This window comes from Mustela nigripes, chromosome 2 (assembly GCF_022355385.1).
Source record: "Mustela nigripes isolate SB6536 chromosome 2, MUSNIG.SB6536, whole genome shotgun sequence".
Classification (NCBI taxonomy): Eukaryota; Metazoa; Chordata; class Mammalia; order Carnivora; family Mustelidae; genus Mustela; species Mustela nigripes.
Window position 1 is genome coordinate 14970758 of NC_081558.1, and position 12546 is coordinate 14983303.

At 46.0% G+C, this 12546-nt stretch overlaps 1 protein-coding gene across 4 annotated transcripts in view; it reads left to right on the forward strand.

Moving 5' to 3' along the window:
- GATAD2A (GATA zinc finger domain containing 2A) overlaps window positions 1-12546 on the forward strand; it is a 107054-nt gene that overhangs the window by 63246 nt on the left and 31262 nt on the right. For 3 of the 4 annotated variants that reach the window (XM_059389514.1, XM_059389517.1, XM_059389515.1), the window contains exon 3: window positions 3384-3652. In XM_059389514.1, coding sequence (XP_059245497.1) covers window positions 3384-3652 — 269 coding nt within the window. The remainder of the gene's footprint in view (window positions 1-3383; window positions 3653-12546) is intronic. The other variant, XM_059389516.1, reaches the window with a different exon arrangement.

Here is a 12546-nt window from a genome sequence, read left to right on the forward strand (position 1 = left end):
GGCATGGGGAGGGGGGTGGGCACCACTGGTCCTTCATGCTGCGAGGAGGGAGAAGCTGCTGTTTACCAGCACCTGCTGTCCCCAGGAGCACGTGCCCTTTGTGGCCTCTAAGACAGCCACCTTGTGTGGAACAGGCTCCACCTAAGGCAGGACAGGGGGTGGGGTGCAGAGCTGGAGGCACTCTGTGCAGTGTTCGGCCCCATCCCCACCCCGTACCCCCTCCAGCTATGCTGGTCCTTCTTTTGGTATGGGAGGCATGCAGCAGCCCCCCTCCCAAGAATCCCCCACCAGAGCTAGAGGGGCAGGGCATGTGTGCACTGTCAGGATGGCTGTTAGTTCTGGGCTTAGGGTTGGCAGAGTTCTAGCCCCTCAGCTTCAGAGGCACACACAGCGTAAAAAGGCTATGTTGCGGGTCTTCTGCTGGCAACCCTAATCAACTACCCAAACTGGGGTGCTGTGGAGGATCTTATGACCCAGGGTGGTCACTAGGGCCGGAAGGAGCAGCCCTGTGGGTGTGAGGCTCTGCTCTGGCCCTTTGCCATTTCTTGTTTTACACCAGTGACAATGAAGTGAGGTCACCTGGGCACTACCTTGGTAGTCTGGTGACTTGGCACACAGCAGTCTGGTTTGGTTCCCCCTCTCCCCTTATCTGTGTGGGCAGTTGAGAGGAAAGACTTCACGTAGGGTCTGGGTTTAGATGAGTTTCATGGATTGGAACCTGGAATTTACAAGGCCAGAGACTGTGCTGGCCGGCAGGGTGAGTGGGTGGGTGAGGGTACCAGGCTGAAGCAGAGGCAGAGTGGGGAAGCATGAGGGAGTTTGAGTACAAGATTGGGGAGGGCATCCTCCACATTGACTGTAGTCCCGCTTCTCCTTCAGTGGGTACCGGGCCAGACTAGGAGCTTCTCCCTTAGGGGCAGAATTTCTTCTGACTAGTGGGGACCCTCTTTCCCTTTTTTCTGGTTCTGTCTCCAGTCCTCTCCTGTTTGATCTTGATCGGCTCCTTTCTGGTCTGGGGAGCGCAGCTACCTGCTGTCCAAGGCAGCTACTGAAATTGTTCCTCTTGTCTAATTCCCAAATGTTCAAGGGGCTCCTGTTTTAGGCCGTCCCCAAGGAAAGATGACCCATGTGCCCACAGTGAGGGAGGGGAGGGTGACTGACACTCAGGACAGTGACTTATCTGCAGTCTCACAGAGACAGGGCTGATAGACTCAGTGAGCGGGCTGACTGGGTTTGTTGTAAAGGCATATCAGAGGACAGAAGCCAGGGACGCCTCGGTGGTTCAGTCTTAAGCATCTGCCCTTGGTTTAGGTTATGATCCCAGGGTCCTGAGATCAAGCCCTGCCTTGGGCTCCCCACTTGGCGGGAAGCCTTCTTCTCCCTCTCCTACTCCCCCTGCTTGTGTTCCCTCTCTCTCTCTCTCTTCTCTGTCTGTCAAGTAAATAACATTTAAAAAAAGAAGGAGGACAGAAGCCATAGAGTTTTAGGCTAAGAGGGACATGGGGGGTATCCTTGCTTTCTCCGAGCAGTTAGGAGACCATATCCACACACAGAATGGGAGGAGAGGATGGGGGGATATTTGGGGGAGTGTGACTGGGACTGAGCAGTTGGTACGGGGTTGGTGGCAGGCACGGGTAGGATGCCAGCAGGGGTTGGCGGCAGATGAAGGTCTTGTTGATATCCTGTGCCCTTGAGCTCTGAGTTCTCAAGCCCCACGTTCCTTCAACATGGGTGGAGCACCCTAGGGGTGACATGACCACTAGGAGACTTGCTCATTTGGACTCATTTGTCCTGCCTGTAGTAGCAGATATCTGAGTGCCTGGCCAGGCCACACTGGCCTGATGTGTGTATATGGGCCATTCTGCCTCCTGAGCCAGCAGCATGAGGCAGCTGTCTGTTTCATTCCTTTCACTCTAAGTCCAACCGAAGGGGCCCTTGAGGAAAGGCCCTGCACTACTACTGCTCATTTGTGGAATTGGCTCCTAAAGAAGATTGTGAGTGAATAATCTCAGGAGGGTATCCCATGTATGATGAAGTGGCCCCCTCATTACTCTGTGTTGCCCCCAGCCTCCCAGAAGGTGGGCTCTGGGACTGGGAATGACTGGCTCTGTCCAGGATAGGCCTCCCAGGGTATTCACTGGTGAGGAAACTGAGGTGCCAGGTGCCCTGCCTGTGGACACAGACAGAGCCTGTGCCTGTGGACACAGGTGCCTTCAGTGTAGGTACACCACAGGTATGAACTGAGATTCTCTGAGCCCATGGTGTATTCCTCCATGGGCCCCATGTTGGTAGACTGGATGCCTACTATCCTGTGTAGAACTGGCACTTTGGGAATTCTATTAGAGCCTGGCAGCTAAATTCTTTTTTGTCCTCTCACGAACTCTGGCTTGGCTTTTAAGATTGACTGAACTCTTGTTGCAGTTTTATTTCCTGTGTCCTGCCTTGTTGGGACATCAAGGCTGGGCTCGGAGTGGCTCCTTTAAGAGCGAGTGCCTGTGTCCCAGACTCTGTTGTGGAATGCCAGCAGCCTCCCTGCAGACAGACATCACTGTGCTGTCCTCTGTCCTGTCTCCGTGAGGGTTAACAACACTTCAGCTTGTTGTCTGGAACCGGTTCAGACTGGTTTTCTGGAAAGTGCTTTGTCTCTCAGACTGAATCCTGGGAAGGGTCATGTGGAGCCCAGTGATGTCATGGGATCAAAAACTGACTCAGCTTTTTTTTTTTTCTTCTTTTCTTTAAATCAAGATATGTGTGTACTGCAGGTACAGGGTGCTGGCACAGTGACGAGCCAGTTCTTACTCCACTCAAAGTTTACCTTGCTGGCAGTCAAAGGGTTAAACGTGACCCCCACCTCTCACCCCCAGAGGTGAGCAGGGAATGAGGAGAATGAGGAGCCTGTCCCTCACTAAAAGAGAGAAAAAGGGTCAACCTGAGGCAGCGCTAGGCTGGACATGGCATTGACCCTGCTCCTGGGACAGTGTGATTTCCCTTTGCCAGATTACAGACACCTCCAATCCAGGGCAGGTACTCAGAATCCCAAATGCAGGGAGTTCAGACCTAGAACAGTTTGCCTCTGTTTGTTTTTGAGTCTGGAGCACAGAGGATTCCCCCTCCTTCTGATAAGGAGCCACTTTCCATTGTTCTTGTCCAGGTCCCCAAAGGTCTCAACTCCCCAGATGCTCCACTGATCCTTCCTAGCCTTCCCCAGGCAGTGAAGAAAGGTCTTGGGCATACTTTGTGGGTTCCTGGATTTGTTGTGCCTACTTCCGCTAACAGCATGTGGCAAGGAAAACTCTCCAAGCTGACACTCTGAAAAAGTTTCTAAGAAGGTAGCAACTTGGTTGTGCCAAGTTTAAATGTCGTGTTTTCTCCTTCTCCCAAAGTTCAGAATGACTGAAGAAGCATGCCGAACACGGAGTCAGAAACGAGCGCTTGAACGGGACCCAGCGGAGGATGATGTGGAGAGCAAGAAAATAAAAATGGAGAGAGGATTGTTGTCTTCAGATTTAAACACTGACGGAGACATGAGAGTGACGCCTGAGCCAGGAGCAGGCCCAGCCCAAGGGTTGCTGAGGGGGGCAGAGGTGCCGACTGTGGGCAGATGCGAAGGGCAGGCGGGTGACGGGCCCGTGGACATGCGTACCTCATACAGGTGAGCAGGAGGGACCTGGAACCAGGTCTCCTGGGTGTGAAGAGGTGGTGAGGAGATGGGGATGAGGCTTCCCTTCAGGTCTTCAGGAAGCAACTTTGGGTGAGTTGTGGAAATGGCTGTGGGTTCTAGTCCTGGCATCGCTGTGCTGTCCTGGACAGACCTCCCCACTGGGGCCTGGATATCAGTGACAGAGGGTGTGGTTTTCAAAAGAGGAGGGATAGTATTCTCCATCAGCTCCCTTGTAAGGCAGCAAGTCTTAACTAAACTCCTACTTCTTGTCTGTTCAACTGATGCTTTTGATTTGTGGGAAAGCTCAAGAGTTTTTAATTTGAATATATCTCCTTGCTTTGTAGATTTGGGGTTCAGGAGAGCAGGGGTTCTAAGCTTCTTCTGGGTCACTGGGCTGGGGGCAGAGTCTGGAGTCCACCTCAGGGATACCTTGTACTTGTGCCATCACTCCTTATAGCCAGCCCATTATGAGGGAGGAGATCATTCTGTTCAAGTCTACTGTGGTGTGTGTTTTGATTTCTCCTTAGTACTGATTACTTCAAGAGTAACTTTACTGATCCTCAGTTTTGTGAGGTTCTTAAGGAGAAAACTTGGAAGAATTAAGACTCAATGTTGTTCCTGTCATACCCCCTGCCCCCCACCAATTTCTTCACTCAGCAACATTATTTTCTTGTAAAGAGAGGTCTGGGCCTGGCATCTACTGTTACTGCTCCCCTCGGAGGTCTGATGAGAGAACCATTCTCTCTAGAATGTTCACACCTAGATGTCTTTTGAACCAGATATGCCACAACTGGTGTGTGGCCCTCCTGGTCCTCCCTCACCAACTCCCTGGTCCTCCCCTACAGACTCCTTTCCAAGTCTGTTTGCCCTGGGTGGGGGTTAGGGTAGCAGGTGCAGAGCCAGGGAAGTTGGGAGCATGATTGTTGATTAACTCACACAGGGATGATTCTGCCCTGCAGTCTTCATGTTAAATTCATTTTGGAGGCCAGATTTTCAGAATCCTACAGATTTCAGAGGTCATTTGGCCTGACATTTCTCAGCTTTTACAATTCTTTTTTTTTTTTTAAGATTTTATTTATTTGACAGACAGAGATCATAAGTAGGCAGAGAGAGAGAGAGGAGGAAGCGGGCTCCCTGCCAAGCAGAGAGCCCGACTCGGGGCTCAATCCCAGGACCCTGGGATCATGACCCAAGCCAAAGGCAGAGGCTTCAACCCACTGAGCCACCCAGGTGCCCCAGGTTTTACAATTCTTAACCTCTCTGAGATAAATGGGAGAATCCAACCTTTTCTATGGGGAAAGCATTCAAAGTGGATTGGGGGGTACTTTCTTTTTCTACTACCCCAAAAGGCCTTTTTCTGTCTGGCTCTGCTTTTTGCTCTCCCTGTTCTGAAACCAGAGGCCTCTTTGAAAGCTTCAGAAATAAAATCGTTAAGTCTGGGCTTTCTTTCCTTCCATCTGACTTGGTCCTTAGTGTTTCAGGTGCTGTCTCAGGTAGCTGAGGAGGAGGAAGAGCCCCTGCCTGTGAAGATCTGCTGGGTTCTTCTTGCGTCTGGGCTCCTGGTGTGCATTTTTTCCTGTAATCACCTTGTTCTCTGCAAGGCAACCCAGCAGATTATGAGGGAGAGATTACCACATCTTTCTGTTGACAAAGCCTGGGGCTACATTTGGCCTTTGGGCCTCTTGCTTCCAGACTTTCCCCATTATGCCTATTGACTTCCAACCCAACGTTACTTGGACAGTTTGGTGTTTTTGAGGTTGGTGGGGATAATATCCTTATGACACAAAGGAAACAAGGGAGCAGGGATCAGAGATTAACCCAGGCACACAGGGCAGGGGTGATCCTACAGGACTAGAGACTCCCCAGGGCACTCATGGAGCAGTAAGAGAGTGGAAAGAGTTTGGCTCTGGTGGCTGGTAGGCAGAGTTGGGGTCACATTATATTCCCTGACTGATCTTGAGCAGATGGTCTTTTTGTTTCTTCGTTAGTAAAATAGGTGATAGTCTCTGCCTTGCTGGTTATTGGGTGACAGGTACCCAGAATTGGTCCTAGTGTGGGAAGTATTGGTGACAACTGTCCTAAAGTCTACACTCAAAATAAGGTGGTCTACATGTAGAGCTAGTATGTCCCTGAGTTTCGACATAGAATATTCTGTTTAATTTATTTAAGAAGTACAGTTGTGAGTTTTGACAAAAATCATAGGATTAGGTATATCCTACAACTATTCTAAAACGTACCTGTTCTGGAGTGCGTGGCCCCAGCTTCTGTGTTAGAAACAGGTGGTCTTTGAATCCTTCCTTGTTGAGTGCATCTGGTTTGAGAACATCCCTTTAGGAACCTCCCTGTATCATGGTGTGGTTGTTCCATTGGTTCTCAGGTTAGTGTGAAATCCCACATTGGGCAGATCAAAAGGCATAGCTGTACTAACCATAGTTTAAGTGGGTTGAAGCTCTTCAGCTTCAGGTTCACTGAATCTTGTAAAACTAACAAGCAATTTTAGATGGTTCTGAGAGAATTTCATTTTTTCTTTAAATTGAGATAGAGGACACATACTGAAGGGTGCTACTTGATAACATTTACCCAAATGTGAACACATCCTTACAGCTTGATTCAAGAAACAGCCTTGAAACCCCCTTACGCCTGCTTATTGTCACCACCACAAGGGTAACCAGTTTCTTGGCTTCTAATAGCATAGGTTAGTTTTTCCTGGTTTTGCATAATACATAATGGTATTACACAGTCTGTACCCTTTGCTTGCTTTCATTCAACTGTTTGTGAGATTTATCTACATTGAGTTTAGCGGTAGTTAATTCATTTTCATTGCTGCATGGTATTCTGTGTATAGAATTTCTCTTTGGCTTTGTTTCACAACTGCCTCGTTTTCTTTCACACTGTTCTGTTCTTTTTTTTTTTTTTTTTTTAAGATTTAAAAAATTCATTTGAGTTAGAGTGCATGCAAATGAAAGCATGAGTGGGGGGAGGGTCAGAGGGAGAGGGAGAAGTAGACTTGGGGTTTGATCCCAGGGCCCCAGGGTCATGACCTGAGCAGAAGGCAGACATTTAACCTACTGAGACATCTAGGCGCCCCTCAGGCTATCTTATGACTCAAATTGGACATGTTGAAGACTAAAGGGAGTTTCTGGTAGCTTCTAGGAGAGAGAATTTTCTTTAAGGAAGTGGCTGATGAATTAAAATCACCAAGATAAAACTTTTTTTTTACTACATTGGTGTGATGTGTAGCATACATAGGAAGACCAAAGGGTAAAATCAGTTCTTTCCCTCTCAACAGTTCCCCTCTCCATCTCTGGCAGCTTTTCTGTTTTAGGCTCCCAGTTTGTGTGTATTTTATTTTCAAAGTAAATCAAAGCTGGAGGGTAATTTCCAGCAACAATTGATTGAGGAGAGATTTTCACCCCCCTCAACTATAAAACAGGACGAAATAAGCCCAAAAATGTCAATCATTTCAACACTTTGGAAATTGATCCGAGGCATATAATGATCTGAGAAGTGTTTGTGCTTAAGGAACTACTGAATTTTGGGTAAGAATAGTGAGAATATGTGTGAGGATTTAGCCTGGGGCTCTTTCCATTCCCTCTCCCCAGTTCTCCTGGTAGGGAACTTCTGCCTGGCAGGTGCAGGCTATGAAGATCAGCCCCTTTGCAGGATTGAGAAGGGGCTCATTCGATTTAGGAGAGCTGTGGACAGTAGCCCTGAAACCTTGGCCTTATTGGTTGGAGTGACAGTCTTAGAGGTGGGAAATGGGGAAGGACAATGACTCTGTTAGCCCAGGATTGCAGTCATGGTTGGGGCAAGACAAAAACTGAAGAAATAATGTTCAAGAACATACGTGAGGAGAATTCCTGCCTGCTCTCATTCAAAAAGTTCAACAGACCTCAAGTAGCGGAAACACAAAGTGATCTGTACCTAGACACATTATAGATAGTCAAGATGTTACAAGCCAGAGAAAAAGAAAATCTTTAAAAGTAGCAAGAGAAAAGGGGCTTATTACATACAGGGGAGCATTCATATGATTAACAACAGCTGGCTTCTCGCCCAAGATAAAAGCTGAATGGTATTCATGAGCGCTCAAGGAAGAAAACTGTCAACCTGGAATTCTGTGTCCAGCAGAACTCCTTCAGAAATGAAGGCAAAAAAGACATTTTCAGGTATAGTCCGAAAGAATCCACCACTGGCAGACCTGCCAGTTCTTCAGGCTGAAAGAAAATGACATGTTGGTAACTTAGGTTCCCAGGAAGAAAAGAGCACTAGAAATGGTAAATGTGTGGGCTAACATAAGAAACTTTATTCTTATTTCTTCTTAAAACACATAACACTATGTAAAGTGTTAACTGTAACTAACATTGGTCATAGAATAGACCAAAATAACCATTTCATCTCTGTGGAAATTGACCAAAGCATACCAAAGTCTGTTGTGTTTATAATGGTGACAGATATGTCAGAGAATAATAGTACAAAACAGGAGGAATGAAATGGAGCTCCATTGGGGTAAAATTTTTCTACATTTTACTGGAATCAAGTTAATATTAATTTGACGCAGATTGTGGTTAATTAATAAGATGATCATTGTAATCTCTAGGGCAACTATTAAGAATAACTTTAAAATACAGTTTAAAAAATCAGAAGAATTTAGTTGTATACTAAGAAATGTATAACACAAAAGCAGACTGTCAATGAGGAACAACAAAAAAGGAATGTATGTACAACACAACTAGCAAAATGACACATTAACACATATAAATCCAATCAGATGAATTACTGTTTTAAATGTGAGGGGTCTAAAAACCCCAGTTATCAAGGCAGAGGTTATCAGACTATATAAAAAAAAAAAGCAAGATCCCACTTAATTGTATATTGTCTATAAAAGACACTTACTAGTTTTAAGGATGCTTTATCCTTTGGTAAAATAATAGGAAAAGCTATACTATAAGTAACCATAGGAAAGCTAGAGTGACTGTTACCAATGTCAGATGAAATTAACTATAAGACCAAAAAATAGTACTAGAGCCAAAGAGCGACATTTTATAATTATTTAGCAGGGAGACAGACATACCAGTCATAAGTTTATATCAACCTAAGAATAGAACCCCAAAATACCTGAGACATAAACTGATAAGGTAGTAGAAATCACATTTTATCAATTATTGTTAGAGAATTCAGTATTCCACTCTTAATTGGTAGAGCAACTAAATAGAAAATTGTTAAGGTTCTAGAAGACTCAGAGAACATTGTTGATCCATTTGGCCTAACAGGAATCTATAGAGCACCAGTGACTACAGAAAACAGAATACATCTTTATACATGCTCATGGAACATTCTCCAGGGTAGACCAAAGGCTGGACCATTAAGCAACTCTCAGGGATGGTTTTGTTTTTGTTTTTGTTTTTTTAAAGAAAAAAAAACCCACAATAACAAGTGTTGGTGATGTGGAGAAGGTGGAACCCTCATACTTTGCTAGTGGAAATGTAAAATGGCATAACATTCAGCGGTTTCTTACAAAGTTACACATGAACTTAACACAGACCCTGCTTTCTATCCAAGGAACATACTCAAGAGAAATGATAAAAACGTGTGTCTACACAAAGACAGGTACGTGGGTGTTCACAGCGTAATTCATAATAACTGAAAGATGGAAACAATCCAGATAGCCAGGCAAAGATAGATAAAACATGCTATAGGGGCGCCTGGGTGGCTCAGAGGGTTAAAGCCTCTGCCTTCAGCTCAGGTCATGATTCCCAGGGTCCTGGGATCGAGCCCCACATCAGGCTCTCTGCTCAGTGGGGAGTCTGCTTCTCCCTCTCCCTCTGCCTATTTCTCTGCCTACTTGTGATTTCTGTCTGTCAAATAAATAAATAAAATCTTAAAAAAAAAAAAAAAACTTGCTATAACCATGCAGTGGATTACTATTGAGAAATCTAAAAATGAACTCCCAATTTGTGCAGCAGCTTGGATTAACCTCAGACTCCCCATGCTGGTGGGGAGACAACAGACCCAGAGACTGCATGTTGTATAATTTCATCTATGGGGAATATCCAAAACAAACTTATTATAAAGTCAGTGACCGGTAGTTGCCTGGGGATGGGGGTGGGTGGGAGCAGTGATTAACATCTCATGGGCACAAGGGAACTTTTGGGGGGTGGTGAAAGTATTCTAAAATTAGATTGTGGTAGAGATTGTACAACTCTTAAGTTTATTAAAAATCATTGAACTATACTACAGTGAATGAATTTTAGGGGTATGTAAATTATACTTCAATATGGACATTTAAAAAAATTAATGAGCTTAAAATAGTTTGGGTTTTTTTTCTGGCATCCATAAACGTGCTCATAGTAAAACAAAAATCCACAAAGGTGGAACTTGAGCCTACTGGTCTTGTGAGACCAACCCAAAGGTCATGGACACATGCTTGCCCTCCTCCTACCCCACCCCAAATCAGGATTGTTGGAAGAGGCTGGAGTTGGGGCAGGCAGAGGAATCTATGTTGGGTACTCTATTTTGTTTCTGTGATAAATAGATTCTACTCCTATACTTTCCTATAGAGAGTCTCTTTCTTTCAGAAGTTGCTGATCTTTAGAAATAATCTGGGCTATGCACAGGTGAGAAAAACTCCCCCTACCCCCACTTTCGGGTGGAGGAGCATTTAACTTAATAAAACATGAGCCTTTTCTTTAGAGGCTCTGCACCTGAAAGGTGAGGACTGGGTGTCTTGTCAGTCTGGGCCTTTGTGGGGTGTGGGCTTCATCAACAGCCACCCGCATGCTTTACTGAAAACGTGTATGTATATGCCTTTTTCTGAGACATCGGCCCTTCCTGGATTGTTAATAGGCCAGGACTAGGCTGACTCTGTGACCCACATTGTGACAGTTTCTGAAAGACTGATGAATCACAGACGTGTACCCCTGAAACAAATAACACATTATATGTTAATTTAAAAAAAAATGATAGGATAGGATGTGATCACAGCTACTTTCTGGTGTACTATAATATGAAACAATGTGCAGAGGTCTTGGAGACAAAGACTAGAGATTAAGGGGTATAGCTCATTGGGGATGGAAGTCCATGGGTGCCAAAGCAAGACCCATCTCTACTTCCTCATTTTATCTGAGCGGAAACAGGGCTGAGGCTCCCTGGGTCCCATGGGTGAGGCAGGGACAGTCAAGTAGGCCAGCTTCCACTTCTCAATAGCCTGCTATGTGGGCCTCAGTGAATGTGGGGCAGATGTTTGGATGACTTCCCTTCCTGGCTTCTGTTGGGGTGTGTGGCCTTTGGGTAGCTGCATGTCTCCCTCCTAGCTCTGCCCATCCCTCTTTCCATCATGCATCTGATTTGCTACAGGTCAGGGCTTCACTCAGACTGAGGGCCTGCCCCCTGGGTAGAAGGGGCTCCTCTCTGCCACTGAGGGGTCCATGGCCTACTGGCAGTAGTCTGAGCCATTAGAGCTGTTCCTGACTTGAGTTTTTCTGGTTTTCCACCTCCCTAAGTCAAAGCACTTACGAACTCAAACAGACTAAAAATGCACTGAAAGCACCCTCTGTTTACCAGGCCTGCAAAGCAGGACCCTTTCGTTAAAGTTGGTGTTTTTGATGACAGAATCACTGTCCCATCTTTCTTTAGAGACTTTGACAGTCACCAAGGATATCATGGGGGTGACACATCTTTAAAGAAACTAGTCACCAAAAAAGGGGGAAAAAAAAGAAATGAGGCACACCTTCTGTGTCCAGAGACCTCACCGGGGCTTGGTTGTCCTGCAGTGGTGTATTGTGTGCGGGCACATCACCCACATTCACGTCAACGCCTGTGTTCTTCTAAAACCAAAAATGAATCTGAAAGTAACATGTTGCAGCTGCCTGTTGTCTATAATATGGGTTTATATGGACGGCCTTGTTCTGTTCTGCATAGAAATGGGGCCTGCAGGTAGAGGGCTGCATCCCTTCACTTACCCAACAGGACTCCCTAGGTGACAGGTTGAGTTCTTGTCTAGCAGATGCTGTTTACAAGCAGCCTTTTGGGAGAGGAAGAATAAAAACTGGAGTTGCCTGCCCTGTGAGGAGATAAAGTGCAGAGAGCCTCTCCGAGTGTATTTTTCACCTATGTAGTCCAAAGCCTTAGGAGGATACAGAACCTAGTAGTCACCATAAAAGTAGCCATTTAAACATTTCCTGTCCTCCTTGATGGGATATACTCTCTCATCCTCTCATAATCGTGCCTCCTCTCAGAAATGGATTCTAGAAATGGAATCATGCATGAGCTCAGTGGGCTCTGGCTTCTCTCCATGTGCTTTGGGACTCATCCCTGTTGTATGGAGCATTTTGCTGATTTTCTCGTGTGCGGGTATGCACGCTGTATCCACCCACCTGACAATAGACACCGGGCAGTCTGCATTTTGGGACTGGTGTGAGTGTGGCTCCTGTCATCATTCCAGCAGGTCTTTGCAGGGCCATCAATCCTTCATTTATCTGCTTAATACTTAGGGTTTGAATTAGGGTCACAGAGTACGTTCATGTTGAATTATTTCAGAGAAACTGCTACCCCCACCCCGGCAGTGTCCAGACTGTTTTACTCATGGGTATGGGGGTTCAGCTGCTTTATTCTCAGTTTGGTGTCATCCTTTACAAATTTAGCCATGGGGTCTACAGAGGGGTCTGGGTCCAGGTCCTGGCATGCTCTGGCATGCTAGTGTGACTGTTACCTCTTTCCCATGGTGATAGAAGGGGGATGGAAACAGAGTGCTCACCAGCTATGTACTGACCTCAGCCCCATCTACTCTGTTCTCAGGACCATGCTCCATCACAGCTGTGCCTGTCCTGACCAGCTGTCTGCTGGAATGTATGTTTTTTTCTTTCTTTCTTTTTTTTTTTTTAGATTTT